The 19,460-nt window shown below is 37.2% G+C and overlaps 1 protein-coding gene across 5 annotated transcripts in view; it reads left to right on the plus strand.

The window, feature by feature from the left end:
- SHPRH (SNF2 histone linker PHD RING helicase) overlaps positions 1–19,460 on the plus strand; it is a 55,161-nt gene that overhangs the window by 5,910 nt on the left and 29,791 nt on the right. For 4 of the 5 annotated variants that reach the window (XR_007506047.1, XM_049800557.1, XM_049800559.1 and 1 more), the window contains 11 exons: positions 2,825–3,043; positions 3,353–3,431; positions 4,230–4,380; positions 6,153–6,258; positions 6,756–7,012; positions 7,450–8,145; positions 11,360–11,611; positions 12,426–12,504; positions 14,459–14,622; positions 14,708–14,964; positions 17,774–17,895. Coding sequence is in view for 4 of the 5 variants with exons in the window: in XM_049800557.1 (XP_049656514.1) it covers positions 2,825–3,043; positions 3,353–3,431; positions 4,230–4,380; positions 6,153–6,258; positions 6,756–7,012; positions 7,450–8,145; positions 11,360–11,611; positions 12,426–12,504; positions 14,459–14,622; positions 14,708–14,964; positions 17,774–17,895 (2,382 nt within the window). In the remaining variant the exon portion in view is untranslated. Of the gene's footprint in view, positions 1–1,008; positions 1,701–2,824; positions 3,044–3,352; positions 3,432–4,229; positions 4,381–6,152; positions 6,259–6,755; positions 7,013–7,449; positions 8,146–11,359; positions 11,612–12,425; positions 12,505–14,458; positions 14,623–14,707; positions 14,965–17,773; positions 17,896–19,460 lie in introns of those variants that run through there. The other variant, XM_049800561.1, reaches the window with a different exon arrangement.

The raw sequence follows: 19,460 nt of genomic DNA on the forward strand, positions 1-19,460 counted from the left end.
TGATCTCTCTATTCCTACATTTAATTTTTATATATTTGTTTTCCTCAATGTACTTGTCCCATTGATGTCCTGCTAGATGATTTTGAGACTTTGTGGCAGAAATTCCATCTCCAGGTATGGCAAGCATAGCATAGATACATTAAGGAATCTGCAATAGAGTGACAAAATATTTAAGATGCAGAAGCTTCGTGAGTTTTGAACATTAATTGTAGAGTTAACCACTTTTTTGGGAAGTTTGTTTATAGAGATTTCTTTTGTTTGCTTTAATAAATAACTGGGTTTATAATAGCTTGTATCCTGTATCTGGTGTATAGTATTACATGATGGGTTTTGTTGCTTAAGTGAACACACAGGCATAGATCACTTACAGATCCAGCTAGCTGTTTTCTTAATGTGAAAAAAACCCATGGTCTTTATACTTAAAATTTTAAAAAAGACTAAATGTCAGTTTAATTGCTATTTGTTCTAGTGAATACTAAATGTTTCTGAGTTTGTTAGAGTAACGTGGCAATAGCATATACCATATACCATTTTCCTTCAATTTTCTTAAGAATAACAGCTCTTCTTTGGTCCTTATATGGCATTCTTTAACACCAAATGTGAAGGAACAAGTTTTCCATTAATCTAGAATAAAGGGGGAAAAGATTACATTTTCATTGACATAGATACACAGCAATCTGAAAACTGCCCTACAGATAAAATGGAAAGATCCTACTGCAGATGCAGTAGCAGAACTTAAGTTCAGTCATTGAAGGAATTAAGTAGAATACTTGATTATGAAACTTCTCAGAGAAGCTGAATTTTTGAATAGTACAATACCATCTGTTTCTCAAAGGTAAAAAATACTAAGATGAGAGCTATGTAATTGAACTATATTTTGAAATGGTTGAAAGCATAATTAAATATTCACTGTTTAATAAGTAACAGAGAGAAGTAAACTTCCTTAGCACCTGTTTAAAAATCCCTGTGGTACATAGAACCATGTAATCCGGGGCGGGGGGGGGGAGGAATCTTTGAGAGAATGAACAAAACAAGAAAGGTAGGGACAAAACATTCAATTGTATGAAAAAAGATTTTACTTTAAAGTATATTGTAGTCTTTGCTCCCCTGTAAAATTCTGGATAGACTTAGTTTAGATAGAAGTCAATTTATTATGCTCTGAAATGTGAGATTTGAAAACTGATATTTTGACAAGTACGATGATAGGTGTCATTATAGATCAACTTCACCAATCAAAGTTATACTCTGCGATCACTCTAATTTCTCTGCTCTTTCCATGAAGTGAGGAATGTGTGTGAGAGGATCCTTTGGAACAGTTTCTGTAGTATATAAAGATGCATGCTCAGCTTGGTGCTTTTCATTTGGCTGGAACATTAATAACCCCACATATGCACTCTGGTTACCTTATTTACGTTACAAGTCTTTATTTATACAGTTTTCGTGAATTTATAGAAACTTGATGTCTTTCAGAATTCTCTTTCCCCTTGTGAAGCACTGGAATTATTCCATTGACTTAAAAGGATTAGGAGAGGGCACTGATGGCTGCCACACATAGGCACATCATTTCCTGCTGTTTGTTTTGGAAACCATTCTTCACCATTCATTTGAATGAAGGAAAGCTTTTGCCTTCCATGAAAGGGAGTCCTAATAGCAGCCCTCAAACCTTATTTTGAGATTAAGCTTTCTGGTGTTGATGCCAGGTACAGATCTTCTTTTTTAGCGTGAGACATTGTAATTATAATTTGATTTAATTGTGCCTGCCATTAGCTGTTTTCTCTTTTTATCAGTATGTTATGTTAAATATACCTTAAGGTCACTTTATGCTGAAAATGCTGGCTTTGACATGCTTCTAAATTTATTTTTTTTTTTGAGAGAGAGAAATTCTGCAAGGTGGCTTTATCTCCAATGCTAGCTAGGGTTAGTATCTTTTGAACTGTAGAGTTGTACGGCTGTCTTATTGGTGCTGATGTTTTTAATTTGAAACCTAAAACACTATTAAAACTTGTCCTCTAAGTCTTTTGTTCCCTCATCTTATGTTAGTTTCCTAAAATGCTGGCCCTTGAATTTTTCATGAATTGTTGTTCTACGATGCTTAAGTTCTGTGCATATCCATATATCCAAATTATGTGAAAAAATACATAAGCACAAGGCTTTCTTTCCTAGAGGGTAGAAAAGAAGGGTAGGCCTTCTGTCCTAGAAGGTACATACTTCTCTTTAATTTCTAAAGTATGCCTTGTCTGAATTTTTGCAGTGATGCAAGTGGTGAGAATTTCATGTTGTCCTACTGCTACAGTTTTCTTATCCAGATCGATAAGTTAAAATTAACAGGAAGGCTCACTGAAGAGAATATCCTGTTGTTTTTTTAATATGTTATTTTATCAAGAAAGGCCTTATTTAATGAAAAATGTGCAAATCCTTGATGACCCACTGTGTTTTTCCCCTTTCTAGAAGATCATTGACCCATCTTAACATTTAAATCTGAAATGCGAGTTATTTGTGGTTCTGTATCAGTTAGAAATGTTTAGTGGAAGGTCTTTATTAAATAAACAAGGTCTGGTAATTCTATCCCTAAATTCTAAAGGAAGAGCTTTGCTGAATATGCATACCTGTGTGATTGCCATAGCATGTAAATTGTGATTTTCAGGAAAGTAGTGCTTCTTGTTTCATACTGCTGCTAGCTGAGGCAGGTGCAGTTGATACATACATTTAAATGATGTTTTGTTTTGCTTGCTTTCACCTGTTAACTAAAGTTGCAGCAAAATATACTGAAATATTGACCAAAGTTGATTGATAATGCATGTCTTGAATGACCTGGTGTATGCAGATGAGCTGGAGGAAGATGAGGAAGAATCTGACACAGAACTAGAGCGACAAAATATTGAAGAGCTTTATGACTTTGTAAGGCACACCCATCAGCAGGATATCCAGTTACTGAGAGAGGATGTGCAGCATCCTGCATTAATTCCTATTCTGAGGCCGTACCAAAGTGAGGCTGTGAACTGGATGCTTCACCGAGAGAACCTCACAAGCACTCCAAGCAGTGGCAAGTATATGGATTTGGAAAACTTGCATAATTGAGTAAAGTGGCATTGTATTGTCAGCAGTAGTGTTTTCTTGCTGTTTGTTAATAATGTCATTACTATTTTTAGAAAACCTGTTGTTTGGTTAGTACACTAAATGATAAACTAAACTTTGCTGAACAGCATTTGATATATGTTGTTGGTCCTGAAGCACTGGAGGTTGGAGGTAGACATCTGCTTTTTGTCTTTGTCACAATAAGGCTAGGCAATTCTAAGCTGTGTGCTGTTTACAGAGAAACCTCATAATAATAACATGAACTCTTTCTCCGTAGAAAATGCACTGCACTTCCTATGGCGGGAGGTTGTCACTCTGGATGGAGTAAAAATCTACTATAATCCATTTACTGGCTGGTATGTTTTTATAGTTATCTCTTTCTGAGAACACTTCAAGGTTGTACTTCGTGAAAACCTTATTGGCAACTTTTACCTGGAGGATATAAGATAGAGCATAACTGTCACTTTTCAGTTAGGAACTAAAGAATTAGAACAGAGATATCTTTACTTTGAAAAAAAAGGCAAACTGGAGTATATAATGCACAGGTAAATATGTATATCTCCAGCTGAAGATATAATTCTTAAAGCTTTTTCTTTTTTAATTTCAGTGCAAATTTGTGGGTTTAAGATTAACATTTTTCTTAAACTAGAGCATCAAAGGCTTTGACCTTCTGGTCCGATATTTGTAAAATCTAGAGGAAGGAGGCAGTATAATAATTTTTATTAATTCTTGGTATTGCTAGTTCTGTTGCACTTTTAATTTGGTTAGAGTAGAACCTTTTGATTGCTAGTTGGCTTTTTATTTTTTTCCCTGTATAACTTTCAGATTTTTAACACATGTGAATATAAATATATTTCAATTTTTTTGAGACTAATTTTATGATAGGCTAAGGTTAGCAAGGCAGGGGGCTGTTAGCAGGGGAAAAAAAATCCCCAAACTTCTGGCATACATATTCATCTTGGTCAGGTTTGTACACCCAAAAAGCTTGCTAGCTTTTGTCAATCTCAGCTTATCTGATAAAAGTTATTGCCTCACCTTACAACCTTTTTGCTGCTGAAGCTATACTCTGTGTGCCCCTGAGCCTGAACATGCACTTCTCTGTCACACCATTATATAGTTACTGACTTTCATTTGGGAATGTACTTGAATTTTAGTATTATCCGTGAATATCCAATTGCTGGACCCCAGTGGCCTGGAGGTATTTTGGCAGATGAGATGGGTCTTGGAAAAACAGTAGAAGTGTTGGCTCTTATTCTGACTCATACCCGACCAGACATTAAACAAGATGATCTGACATTACCTGAGGTAAGAAAACTGGGATAAGATTTAGTACAAAGAAAATACTTTTCAGAATTAATGTAAGTGCCCTTCCTCGCTTGAGTTTATTGCTCTCTGTTTTATAGAAGTCCAGATTTAAAGTTGGATTAAAGTACATTGAAAGTTTTTGCTTTGTAGGATGTGATAGTTGCTGGTATAAATAGTGGAATGGTTTGCATGAGAAGCAATTGATAGTTTGCCATTGTTGAAGGGTGTTAGCAGGCAACTGTGCTGTTAATAGGCTGCTGGTAGTTTACATGCACTCCAGGAGTGTATAAATATGTAGGTTAGTCTACGATGTTGGAAATCATTCTCCCCTTCACTTCACTGTATTGGTGAGTATCAGACATTGATTAGACATATGTTCTGTGCTAAAATAGGAAAAATTTAAACTTGGTGAATAAAGATTTCTGCTTGCCCTCTATTTCATATAATAAATGGGCTTATTTAGCAGCAGTTTGCCATCTTTTCACGTTCCTCATCATGCATCCTGTGAAAACTCCGCATGCTCACTAAAGACACAAATTCTCTCTGAAGGGAGAGAACCTTTATCCTTAAGAAAACTCTTACCACTTCTGTGGGTTGCATCCTTTTGAATTCATGGCAGCCAGTTTCATTGTACATCTCTTCATAATGATCTACCTGCTTGTAATTGTATCAGTTAAAAAGACCCAATTCTCAAAGAGACAATAAGGTTTTTCTTAAATGCATCAGAGTGTCAGCACTGAATGTGAAGAGGGGAGTATTGGCACTAAAGCATCTGACCATCAACTGGCAACAATAGCTAGAGACCATAGCCTTTGGAGAGCTGGAGTTACAAAACTGTTTCATGGTGTGAGTAGCTGGGACAGACATCTTGGCTAATATTTTGGGACCTTTATGAACAGAATTATATGACATTGCCTGTGGGGTTAAGAGGCACTATTCCACTCATCCAGAAGGCCCCTTGTCATCTGTGTTTTTCTTGTCATCAAATATAAAATGTCTTTTGTATGATGTGCTGAAAAAAAACCAAACCAGAAGTGCTTTATTCCAGCTGAGACTTTCTGATGGATGACTCGTGGCTTGTGTAAGCCAATGTCAGAGTTACTCCAGGTGTTTTGGCTCACTGTAGAGCTCAGTGTCTGGAGGTTCATTGCAGTTACGGTTAAGAATTCTGCAAAGCAACCAATTGGACAGGGCAGAGTGAAGTGTCAATGAATACAGCTATAAAACAGTTAATCATAGAACTACTGGCACTGCATTTGTTCCAGCCTTGGGATTCTTTTTTATATCCCAGTTCTTGAGTATACATCTTGAATAAAATCACTAATAGAGTAAATTTTGGGGAGGCAATCCCTAAAAAGAGAAACTTACTTGTAATACAACTAACTAGGGCTTTTCAATCTATATTGCTTACCTCCTTTTTTTTTGTTTGTAGCTATTTATTAAATATACATTTTCCTCCCTGCATCAATAACCTAGATCACTTACAGCTATAGATTCCTTCAACTTAATTCTGAGGTAGTGGAGGACCCAAGCAGCTTACAGGGCTGCTCTTTCTGTTATCAGTGTAGGGTGCTGAACACCATTTGCCAAGAAACTGAACTGAATGGGGTATTGCTCTGTATGCTAAAAGTGAGCTATCTGAGCAAATTAGTGAGATTAGAGCACCCATCTATAGCAGCTCATGCTTATTTTCAAATGTGAAAAGATTAATGAAGTTCAGAATTACTGTGAAGAGACATGCACTAATAACTATTAAATGTTGTCTGCATTAGGGTAAGCTTGTGAACTTCTTTGTTCCACCTCAACCTTTAGAAGGAAATGCAAAGAAAAAAACAAGGGAAATAGAGATTAAATTGAAGGAAAAAATTCAATATCCCAGTAAGTATTTCTGATTACTTATTTTGCTTTTGCTTTTGGCATAAGTCTTATATTGGCCACTATGAATTCAATGCTACTCTTTACTTCGGTAGAATGAAATTGTTCTTTTGCTGAGTGCTGTGATGTAGGATTGCATGCTACAAACAAGTGATCCACACTTAAAGTTGCCAACTCAGATCTCTGTGCTACGGAGCTCCATGTAACTAAAGGTCCTTGTAAAAGAGTTTATACATTTAACTGAAATACACTTTTTATAAGCTTCAGTAAGAAAACTGAGTAACTTATTTCTGTTGCTACTCAATATTGTCTTAGAATCACTGAAAAATAGCAATTTGTAAGGCTACCTCAAGTAAAGCATTGTCAGAACTGCTGCCTGTCTTTTTGTTTTGCATTTTTTTAGATGAACACAGTGTTAAGAGTTCCCTTAATATGCGTTCCCTGAGGTAACTTTCATTTTATCTGACATGTAAGTTTTTTTGCTTTGATCCTACACATAGGCTTACGAGTGATGATATTAGCAGCTGTAAAGGAAATGAATGTGAAGAAAGGAGCATCGATTATTGCAATATTTAAGTACATCAGTGCTATATATAGGTATGACATACAGAGAAATAGACGGCTTCTCAAAAGAACTCTAGAAAAACTAATTGCAGAAAAAGTAGTAGAGCAAGTCAAAGGACATGGTCTGGCTGGGTCTTTCAAGCTGGGAAAGAATTACAAGGAACAGAAGAGGCGAGAAAGAACCAAGGAGCAGGTAAAACATGCTGCCATAGTTACTTCAAAGAACGCTGTAAAGGCAGATCTTAGTTCTACCAATTGCATGCCTCTCTCAGCTGTGTTGTCTCTGCACTAGTTCAGTGACACTGGCTTATTGATAAAAATTAAGAAAACTGCAGTGTTTGCTTTGACATTGATGAACAAAGAAGCAGAAATCATAAGCAGATCAAATTTGGGGCTAAAATATTAACTACATCTGTCATAAATCTCTTAAAATAGTGCTGGGGGGCTGGCAGATGTATTGTTCTTACTGTGAAGTTGTCATTTTTAAATACTGGTATGCATTAACCAAATCCTCAAACTGGAAATTGATACAAAATCTTAAACACACCAAGACATAGATATTATACATTAAAAAAAAAAAGGGGGGGGTGAGGAGAAAGTCTGACATTCTTGGTTAATTTTACTTTGTAGATAGCAAGGACTTCAGAAAACATTCAGAAGAAGCAGTTGGTTGATGCTAAAACTCAAACCAAAGAATCAAGAAATAGTGATGTCACTTCTGAAAATGTCCTTAAAACCCCTTTACGGGTGGATATCACCATGGAAGAACATGATTATTGTACAACTACCAAAACTAACTGGAAACCTGAAGCTGATCATGAGAACTCTGTAAAAGAGAATAACATTCAGCAGGAAGCTGTGGTCCCAAAGTCTCCTGATGTGCATGGCAGCCTCCTTGTCTCCAGTGACATGAGCAGTCATCCTGGTTTTGACATTTCTAAAACTACAGCTGATGTCCAGCAGGAAGTCCCAAAGGACCAGTCCTCACATTCCCAAGAACATGCCAGCAGTAGTGTACAACATACCAGTTCTGTATTTCCGTTTAATACCTCTGAATATCGTTTTGAATGCATCTGTGGTGAGCTTGGATTGGCTGACTATAAAGCTCGTGTGCAGTGCCTGAAATGTTACTTATGGCAGCATGCAGAATGTGTAAACTACAAAGAGGAGAACCTGAAGATCAAACCCTTCTACTGTCCCCATTGCCTTGTGGCGATGAAACCAGTTTCCACAGGAGCAACTCTGATAATTTCTCCGAGTTCTATTTGTCATCAGTGGGTAGATGAGATCAACAGACATGTAAGATCATCTTCTCTTCGAGTTCTGGTAAGATTATATAGCTTTGTATTCTGGAGAGTTATTTTGTCAAGGCTTGGGGCTTCCTGTCTGACACTCTTTACAGTATCATGTAAAGTTCAGAAGTTTCTTTGTCCTCTGTGTCACAATCCTACATTTCTTGCTATTAGACCTATACTTTGATACCACGTGATGTACTTGTGTCCTAGAAAGACTGTCTGCATTTAGTTCTTCATTTTTTTTCCTTATTAGTTGGTCACTGGGAGATGATACAGTGGGCTAGATATCTTTATCAAATGGAAGCAGATTTTGAGCAATTGTAATAACCAGTGATTTCTGAGAGGGAAGGCTGTTTGTGGTGGGATTTTTTTTCTGAAAGATTACCACGGAACTTAGAAAGGCCTAACTATGGGTGTTTTGGCAGTGTCAAGTCTCACTATACGTTTGTACCCAAGCAGCGCTCTGACAGTTACTTCTCATTTCGTTTTAGATAAAAAAAAAAAAGTTTCAGTAGGTAAAGATTGTACTTTTGGATTTTTGGTCCTCGGGCTTTACAAAAGAAGTCTTGGGCCTTGGTGTTTACTAAAGAATGACACCTTTACAACTTGGGCATTGTCTCTATAACATCTGCCATATTTATTAGAATGTTGCTTATCTGGAGATGTTGTATTGTCCTTTTACTTGATTTCTAATAGCTCTATCACTAAAAAAACCCTAATTATACATACAGTAACTATGTCTATGTAGGATTTTTTGAATATAGTTATCACAGTATTCAAGGGTAGTCATTGTCTTTTATTTATGATTTAGTCAAGTTTTGTCCTTCATATTTTTAGTAGGCAAGAACCTTTGTAATGATAAAGTGCTTTTAGAGCCCTTATACTTTGAATAAAATAACAGTAGTAGTAGATTGATAAAGAGAGGAAGCTTTGTATTCAGGGTTATAGCTGATACCTTCCGCTATCCTACATAGATGCCCAATGTATAAATGAATTCTAGGCCTCCAGTAAGCCATTTGTGTGAGCAGTCTAATTAGCTTTAGTGCAGCAATTAACAAATGTGTAAAACTTGCACAGCTTTCATAGGACCCAGTCCAAGTTTTATACCAGCTTTGATGAAAACTGTCAGAAATAGATTTACATGGTAACAGTAAAATAGCTTAAATACTGAATGTCAGTACTTTAAGCTGTGTGACACCTTCCATTCTAAGACACTGTTTTAATTTTCTTTTAACTGCCAACAGTAAGTCATCCAGACTTGCTTTCAGTGTTGCTTCAAAATGAAAATTTGTTGGGTTTTTTCTGTAAAGTTGAAGAAAAAATTAGTGCAGATGTTTCAAAAAAACAGTTTTGCATATTAACAAGTTTCTTGCCTGTGAAGGGTGTTTTTTATTCTTCCAACTGCTTACAACACATGGGAAATTCTAATGATTTTATGTAATAGAACAAGAAATTAAAATTTATCAGTAGGTCTTGCTTTGTGGCAGGTTGTCTTTTCCTGCTGCTGTGAAAACAACCAAAACTTGGCCAAGTTATAAACCTCCGTAAAATCTGTTCATAAATACTTGGAAGAGATCATTAGTCTTCAACAGCTATTTTTTCTTCTTAACGGTTGCTTCAGTGAGCATGCTCTTTTTTCTCCCCCCCCCCCCCCCCCCCCCCCCCCCTTCAGTTCATGTGAATTGACCTGGTTGCACATGCTCTGGTGTCACACTTAGGCTGAACAGAAATTTTCTGCCAGTGTTTCTTTCAGTTGACAGAAGCACTGTTGCCATATGTACAACTGTAGAGGAAGATTATTACTGGAAGGAAAAGTACAGTGACAGTGAAGTCATGTGCTGATCATCAAGGGGTAAAGAGGGGGGGAATCAACGAAGGTTGATAGTCACCTTAATTTTGGTATTTCTAACTATTAGTTGTGTGAGTTAAGAGAACATTAAAGTTTGTGACACTGAGGGACTGGAGAGACGGTGTCATTTTCTTAAATGGTAAAAGTGTTTGTAGGTAGTTGCAGATAAGAATGGACCATCTTGATGTTTATGTAATAAATCATGAACTCGCAGAATAAGAGAGCACTAGAAAGATGCTAGCTATTTGAAGATGGGACTAGAATATAGATTCTTTTTAAATAAGATAGGAATATGCCTGTATCTGTCAGAAGAAGGCCTTATCTATTTCAACATTGTGATTAATGTTAATAAATAGGTGGAAAGAAGTAGCTGATGATAAAATTCTTAAAATAAGCAATGGATGCCTGTAATTTTGAAGTAGGTTCCTGAAGTAAATTGGGACCAAGAGAAAAAGTCCATATAAGAAGGAAAAAACAGCGATTGATATATAGCTCTGATAATCATTGCTTTTAGCAGCTAATAAACCTGGAGATTAGAAAACACTCCCATTTTAAAAATATTTTTTGATTTTGTGCTATACCATACATTATTTGAAATTGCAGCATGTCTCAGTATTGTAAATATATTGGGACTCATAATACATACTGTATTTTCTTTAGATATGGAATACTACCATGGGGAAACATAATGAAATGTTTGGTTTAGTTTCTTAATTTCTTAATTTAAACTGCTGTATGCTTAGAATGACAAGGGAGATAAGAAAAATACTTCTGATATTAGAAGAAATGTCAATATGAAAGGATTATAATCTGTTGGTGCACAGGGGTTGTTTCTTACTAAGGTATTCTTTCTATTTCATGAGTCACTGTAGAAATCCTTTTTGTAGATAAAACATTACCCAGGGTATAATTTCTGTTTTTTAAATATTTTGCCACATACTTCTATCTTTGCCTAATCATCCATGAAATTCTTGGGGCCGTGGGGAGAAAGGTAACACATCTACGGTAAAGGAGAGGACAGGATGTGTAACACTGACTTATAATGTTGCTCCATACAACATTACAGAATGGTTAATCTTGCATACAGCTGTTGCAACAAATAAGTGTTGGAGCAAATACTGAAGTCCTCTGTTCTTCAAAGGAGAAAAAAATGTTTTGCAAAGATATGAGTACTTATACATAAGGATTTTGCATCAGTGTTTGTATTGCATTTATTATCTGTGTTACTTGTATGGATTTCCCACCATGCTACTCTGCGAATACAGGTTTCATATTATATGAGGAACACTTCTGAAAGCGTGCATGTATTAAGCTGTACTGGTACTTCTGCATTTTTATTAAAGTGTCTCCTACCTTCATTCTTTGCTGTTGTGCTATTGAATACAAATCTATGTAGGTATATCAAGGTGTGAAGAAGCATGGATTTTTGCAGCCACACATGTTGGCAGAGCAGGAGGTGGTTATCACCACATATGATGTTCTCCGCTCTGAACTGAACTATGTAGATATACCCCACAGTAACAGCGAAGATGGGCGCCGTTTCAGGAACCAGAAGCGGTACATGGCCATCCCAAGCCCCTTAGTAGCAGTGGAGTGGTGGAGGATCTGCCTTGATGAAGCACAAATGGTTGAATGCACTACTGCAAAGGTATGACATTCCCAGTCATGCATTTACTTAACTTGAAAAGGTTTTGACAAGCTCACTGTAAATAATACAAAAGACTTCCCTCTCCCCTCTTAACATTCAGTGCACTCAGGTAATTTGTCCTTGTAGCTTGTTCTTTAGAAGTGAATTTTCTGTTGGAGATATTTACTATTAAATGGTTCTCTTGTTGGAATTTTGATGGACTATGAAGTATATCCAGCTCAAAAAATACTTAACATAATCTATATTGACAGTTTAAAGAACTAGGTCATCATGTCGTATGTGGTGTTTGATAGTTTCAAACAAGACACCAGCCAGTTCAGTGGCATGGTTCAGAGGCATAGATACATCCTTTGGGTCTGGAAGCTAACATAGTCAGCAGTGTGTCTGCAGACTCTAGGGCTGCAGTCTGCAGAGGGAGATTATCTTAATTGGTATTCATCCAGTCTTTTTGCCCAAGACAGGAAGACAAAAACACTACTTATATAAAGGCTTATAGGCTTTAATTTTTTATTTTTATGGTTTTTTACATACAGTTTCTTTTGCTAACTGTTTGCCTTTTGTGAGCCCTTAATTGCACTTGACTGCTTGGAACTGGGTATGGCTTTTATCAGCTTTCAGTTACCTTCAAAAAAGCTCAATGACTTTATACACATTTTTATAATATATGGTACTAATGCTGCTTATAGCTCTGCTAATCTTACAAACTGAAAAGATGTTCAGACTTCTTAAAAATAAGGTCCACATATTTTCAGGCTATGTTCCACACTATCTTTGGTTTTCCTTTCATAGCATTAGTTCTGTCGTCTTTTGCTAGGCTGCTGAAATGGCTCTCCGTTTAAGTGGAATCAATCGCTGGTGTGTCAGTGGCACTCCTGTGCAGCGAGGATTAGAAGGTGAGATTTTATGTAGTGTTGTCATCTGTGAGTTTTCCTTGGGCTAGTAGTGGTTTGAAGTAGTTAAACTGTCTGCTAGTTTTGATCTGAATTCATTATGTACTCTGACTTGGTAAGCCATAACCTTTAACCATGTAATAAAGCCATCAATGAATGTATCAATATAGTAATTGCAGAGCTGAAATCTTTTTATCTCCCCGAGTTAGACAAATACTTTGGGGAGAAGCTGTATGTCAGACAGCTGACTCAAATCTGTTCTTCGGTTTTCACTTAGCAAAGTGGGTAAATATTAACCTCTTTCTGTTGCAGCTAAAGTCTGCTCTGATTACAGAATCCTTCTAACTGTCAAATACAGCAAGCAAAGCTGTATTTGCTTTTTGCATAGCCCTGTATGAACTACTGTGGGCATCAACTGCCATGAATATAAATTCTAAAAATTGTACTAAAGCTTAATGAAATTGTATTAAGTCCTTATGTAAGGACTTAATGAATTGAGATGTGTGGAGTAGGGAGCTGTATGTTGGCAGGTGTCATCTATCTTGTCTTTTTTTGTGAGGTACTTGGTTTCTGTAGACAGCTTGGTTTCTGTAGACGGGCTTCAGACAAAGATAGAAAAAAGAAAGGGAACTGACTAACTTTATCTCCCTGTGTTCTTTGATTGGTTTAGGAATGTGCTACACATTGAGGCAATGAGTTTGAAAGTGGATAAATCGGTGTGAGCGTTTGTGTGTATTTGTGAACTATTGTTCAGACACCAAACGATTATAAAATTCAATATTGTAGATTAATTCATTATGGAATTGTAGATTAAATTTATAAAGAATACATAATAAAGCAAATGCTATAGAAGGAAGTGATTGATTTGACTGTCGTGATTAACCTATTCAAGTCCTTATGTGTGATAGTGTTGATTTAATACATATCTGAAATGTTATATTGCCCATAATACGTGTTGGCCAGGTGCTCAGACTATACTGAGGCAGCCCCCATCATATAGGGGATGAAAACTGCTGACTAGTTTGGATCTGTGCTACCACTGCTGTAATAAAGTGGGATAGGACCTTTGGGTAAACAGTTACTTCCTGCACAGAAATGATTCGCAAGATTTTTCTTGCTCTGGTCTATGATGAATTTGGTGAATGTCTTGTGGCTCTCAGCTGAATACCAAAATTACCATAAAGCTAACAGAATAAAGAATGCAGCCACCAGATCTTTAAGAACTATTTATAAGATATCTATAAGAACCATCATATATTTCTATTTCTGCATTGTCCATATGAAGCATTAAACATGTGCTTCTGTATTTTTCCAGTAAGATCTAGATACAAGCTTAAAGTCAGTATGTCCTTATATTTCATCCCCCAGAATGATGGGTTTCTGAATTGGGCAGAATTAGCAAGCTGTATTCTCTCAATTAGTAAGAAAACAATAAAAGTGTGTTTTGTTGATTTCTTCTGCCTTAGTAGAAAAGTGGAAGTCTTCTGAATTGCGGCCCCTTTTAGGATGGTGGGCAACAGACAGTTGGTACACAGCAGGCTGTGAAGTAATGATACCGTGCAATATTGTTCTAGAAAAACCTGGCAAACCCAGTTAGCCATATGCAATCGTGTAATTTCTGCCTCTCACCCCTGCTCTGAATAGGTTTCAATTCATCACTCTGTTCTGCTAAACTTGAAATTAGGAAAGTGTCTCACAAATAGTTATATTTCAGCAAGTTCTAAGACAGTGAAAAAGTAGCTAAAGGAGAGAACCTCCACCTTCCCCCAGCTAGTCCCCTGCCTTTAAATTAGCTGTTTTGGTGAGGGAATGACTGGAAAACAAGTGGAAAAGGTAATGGCCAGAATGTAGTAGTTTTGTGCCAGGTAACCTTTCCATGAAAGTTAATTTTTTTGGAGGCATATTGTGAAGTATTAAAATACAAACATTGTACTAAACCACTTTCTTTTCTTGACAGATCTGTATGGATTAGTCCTTTTTCTTGGAGTTGATCCTTACTGGGTCAAACATTGGTGGGACCAACTTTTATATCGACCTTACTGTAGGAAAAATCCCCGGCCTCTCTACAGTCTAATTGCCAGGATAATGTGGAGATCAGCAAAGAAGGATGTGATTGACCAAGTAAATAAGAGTTTGGGATTTCAAAATTCCTGAACAACCTTTATCAATAGCTTTATTTGCAAATTACCTTTTTTTTTAATTGCAGATTCAAATCCCCCCTCAGACAGAAAATGTACACTGGCTTCACTTTTCTCCTGTGGAGAGACACTTCTATCATCGCCAGCATGAGGTGTGCTGCCAGGATGCATTGGCAAAACTCAGGAAGATTTCAGACTGGACTCTTAAGCTTAGTAGCCTAGATAGAAGGACTGTGACTTCTATTCTGTACCCTTTGCTGCGGCTGAGGCAGGCCTGCTGTCATCCACAAGCTGTTCGGGGAGAGTTCTTGCCATTACAGAAAAGGTGAATTTCTGTCGTTTCCTAAATGGCTTGCTTTATCCAAAGCAAAACTCTTAATTGTCCCTAATGGTGCAAGATCTTGTACAGTTCTCAAGCCTAATTTTAAGCTTCGTTAGTTAAATATGCAGCTACGTCACACCAAGTTATCTGACATCAGAAGTTGAATAGGATGCAGTAGGTTATTTAGTGTAATTCTTGTGTTAAAGAACATTGTACTGAGAGGCAGATGTTTGTGCAGTAACACTTTAACCTTACCATGCTGATGCATACTAGGGTGTTGCAGGTGACAGACTGAGTGTGAAACAAACCAGGTTCTTTTCAGTTTTAAATAAGCCTACTGGTTTTCTTCTGTCTCTTACAAAACTCGTGTTCATAAATGAGAACAATGAACAAAATGAATAAACAGAATGGATTAATTTTTTAATTCAAAGAAAACACTGTTAATGTGAGCTGCAGAATTTGTAAAAGTAGATCCAAATCTGAAAGCTGTTCAAATGCTTTTTTTTCCCCCTCTTTTTTCCATGCTTTCAAGATTATCTTCCTCACAAGTGCCCTGCAAATACCAGTTTGGTCTCAGCCTTTGTTAGACTAAAAGCATGTTGCTACCACTCTGTGAAATGTAGCTGCTACTTTTTCAGTCAGAGGGGCGTTGTAAAAGAGCAGGGTATTTCCATTCCAGGCTCTCAGGGCACTGTCTATGTTGTTTCTTTTCTAAGCTACAGATAGGGAAGAACTTGAACTTTTAACACATCAGTTCTGTTCGGTCTCTTTCTATCCTTTTATCAAGTTTTGTGTCCTACTCTTTCCCCTGTTTTCATGCAGGCCACCACCTATGGTGCCTAAGCAGCTGTAGCTGACTGCACCCACTTCAGCAGGGACCAATAGTAGGCAGTGTGATGTTGCACTTTCTGTCTAACGGTCTGCTAGTGTAGAAGCAAGGACTCAAACATTGGAGAGATCAATATTCCCACCAGCCCATACAAGATTATTTGCATTAAAATGAGCCCGTGGAGTAAAAGTGAAACTTGTAAACTGAGCTGAGTATGCTGGGGACAGCTTAGTACTGCGTTGATTTTTGTGGAATGGTTGCAGAGTGACAGCTGTATAGTAACTGTGGTGGACAAACTAGTAATGAAAATTAAATCTTTCTTAAAATCATACATATGTACAAAGAAAAGTTGTTTCACAGTACTATTTACATACCTTTTTTGTGAACCGAGCTTGACTGCAGTAGTGGACATTTCCAGAACAGAGAGATTTGGCTCCTGCCTTTGGTTATATGTAGGAGAACAATGAAGAAATTCAGTGCTAGGAACTTTGATGAATAAGAGAAATTTACTGAAACAAGAAAGTTGATGCTGGAGCATATGGATAAGAAAAGCTGGCGTGAAACAAGAAAACTGGTGTGAAACAAGAAAGCTGAGTTTGCAACATATTCTATGATAGATGACTTTTTCTCGCACCTGTGTAGTGAAGGCAGTAAATGAGAACATCTACTCAGCAAAAATATAACCCTCAAAATGGAGTTTTCTAGGCTCCCCTAGTTAAACTGAGTAAAAAAAATCCCTCCTTTTTGTCTTAATTGGTAGTCTCGGGCTATGTATCAAATTGCATACTTTATATGTACATCCTTTTGCTTTTATAATTTTTCTTGAAACTGCTGATGGTTTTGAAAATGAAAGGTAAGTAGTAGTGGTAGAAGTATCAGAGCATGAGCAGCAGGTGCTATGTGTATTTGCCAATACCTCTGCAGAATTCAGCTAATTATAAGTAGTGATTATATTGATTTAAAGCCTGCTCTAGTGTAACACTGTAGTGTAAACTCAAAGAACGGTTTCTGCGAATGGAAGTGTGTCAAGGAGGATAAAATAAAGGCCTGCTCAAGGATACGCTTCCAGCATACCTTGGGCCCAGACTGCTCAGGAGTTATGTCACCTCTTACTCTACTCCACAGCACTAAATACCAAATAGTAAATGTTTCTCCTGAAGATGAATGAGGCTGAGGAGCAGAGTTTTGGGGAGGGGAGTAGTATCTGGTCTCACAGCAGCAGTTGGTCATAGAAGCAGCCTCAGGTCAGCTGTTGTAGACTGTTGTTGCAGTTTACTCTCCGCTCTCTTCACATCAGTCTTCTTCCTGCCCGGATTCTTTGTCCCTTAGCCTTACTCCAAGCTCTTTCATGCTTCTTTCTTTCTCTTTCTCATGTCTGTTCTTGCTTCTCCCTCTTACATCTTCATTTCCTGTATTTTTATAAGCTGATTCCCTTCTGACTAAATTCCTCTCATGAATTACAGATTCTATAACCAAATGTATAAAAGGAAGTTTAAAATGATACTTGTTAATCTTCACTGTTCTGTTTTCACACATTTTCCTCTTTGCCTTGACACCTCGTGTTTTGCATGTTTAGATTGGTAGCAGAGGGGAGAAATGTAGTCTCTCAGCTGTTTTCATTTGAACAGCTTCTAGCAAAATGAGGTCTATTTTTGCTTGTTTCCAGTTCACTGCTGTTACAGAAAGAGCAAAGTATTTTGCCATGTGAAGCATTATTTTACCTAGTTCTAATTTTCCTCTGGGTTCTTACTTATTTCTGTTTTTAGATGTCAACCTCTTGACCTACTCAAGTTAGGATAAAGCTCTAGCTGGAAGAAAAGCTGATAACTAGGGTGTTTTTTAATACATAAATAAATCTCAAATAAACATTTGCACAGTGTGTTGGATGCATGTAACAATCTTTCATGCTACACAGAACAACAGTTTTACTTCTCTAGTATTGTGGGTTTGTTTCAAATTTGAGCGATTTGGTTTCCATTTCAGCACCATGACCATGGAGGAGCTGTTAACATCTCTGCAGAAGAAATGTCGAACAGAGTGTGAGGAAGCTCACCGACAGTTGGTGTGTGCTCTTAATGGCTTAGCTGGTATCCATATCATTAAAGGTAAGGCTGGATGACTGTAGCATATTCTTTACTCACTTTAGTGGGCTAATTATGGTTTAGCTGATACCATGTAAAAACAGTGATTTTTTTGAATTCAGGGAAAAAGACATAGTGAAATCCTGGGAAACTAGAGAGGCTTGTAACTGTTTGTAACAAAAACCAATATACGTTCTAGATGAGGGAGAAAAGAATAGGTGTAGTTGGTGCATTGTTGAGATGTCTCTTTCTGGCCTTTTTTTTCATATTCTTTCTTGATTTTACCATCTATGTGTACTGGGAGAATAAAAGAAGTCATACTGGTGTAATTGTACTTAACCTGCTTTTGTTTTATCAGTAGTGCTTTCTGGGCTTCCTTTGTGCCCCCTGCCATGCAAACTGCTCTGCTGACTATGGAATCTCTTTGCTGCTGCCTGCTATAGAGCTCTGTCAATGTAGATTTTGTCTGAATTAGGAGCAAGAAAAGCTTCAAATGGGAAAGAAAAATAATTATATTAATCTCGAATGTCCGACTAAACAAAATAAATTAAAATTACCTGGTCATGAATGTGAAAAAAATGCCTCTTTGCCAAGTAATAAGTCTTCTAAAGTTGACAAACTGCTTGAATGTTTCCAGCTCATGCTAAAGTTGTCTTTCAAAGAGGAGAACAAAAAAACTGCATGTTTTGTTACTTGCCTTACAGAAAGATTACATTCAGATTCTATAGTCTGTAGTTAGTAGGTTTGAAATACTTTGTTACGATTGCAGGATGGAGAACAAGTTTTTCAGATAGAATTAAGTGCTTAAAAAGACTGCTGTACAGATTAAATACTTACAAAATCCACCAGTAGCAAAAATTAAGTCTGCCCTTTTTTGAAAAGCAGATTGAAAAATGCATCTGGTGAGAAACAAAAGCAGGACCAAGGCAGAGTTCTAGTCTGTAACTCCCCCCCCCCCCCCCCCCCCCCAGCATTACTGTTACACTCAGTCATCTTTATCAGCAAGGAGGAAGTGCACCTTATAAGTAAAGCCATGAATTTATTGTTAGTATAATTGAAATTTTACAGGTCTAATTGTTATTAATCCAGATCTAATTGTTACAAGTGAGAAAAGAATAATAACCACTTTACTTGTCTCTACTGCTTGTCCTGCTTTTGTGCTCACCTTTCTACTGCCCTTCTGGGTCCTGAGGTCAGTGCTTTCATACTGGTGGTGGCAGTGCTATGGCTAGTTGTTACCACCTGGACTTCTTTGTCAGGAGGAATAAGATGTTTGTGTTGATGGTTTCTTCTTTCTCACTGAAGAATCCGATTAGAGTAAGTTTTACATTTACTAGCACACTTTTTACACCTTTCTCTTTCTTCATTGGTCTGCAGCACCCTGTTAACTCCAAATTTAGTGTACATGATGCCTTTTATGAATGTTACATACTATTTCTTTGTTCTCTTTGCCCCTAAAACCAGTTTTGTCCAGCTGTAGGTCTGCATTTCTTTGACTGTGGGTGAGTTGTTTATAGCCATGGCTTCCTTTTTCACTGCCAAACCTGTGCACCATCTCTTAGCATCCCATGGCTGTACTCTACACTGCA

Source organism: Accipiter gentilis, chromosome 5, assembly GCF_929443795.1.
Source record: "Accipiter gentilis chromosome 5, bAccGen1.1, whole genome shotgun sequence".
NCBI lineage: Eukaryota > Metazoa > Chordata > Aves > Accipitriformes > Accipitridae > Astur > Astur gentilis.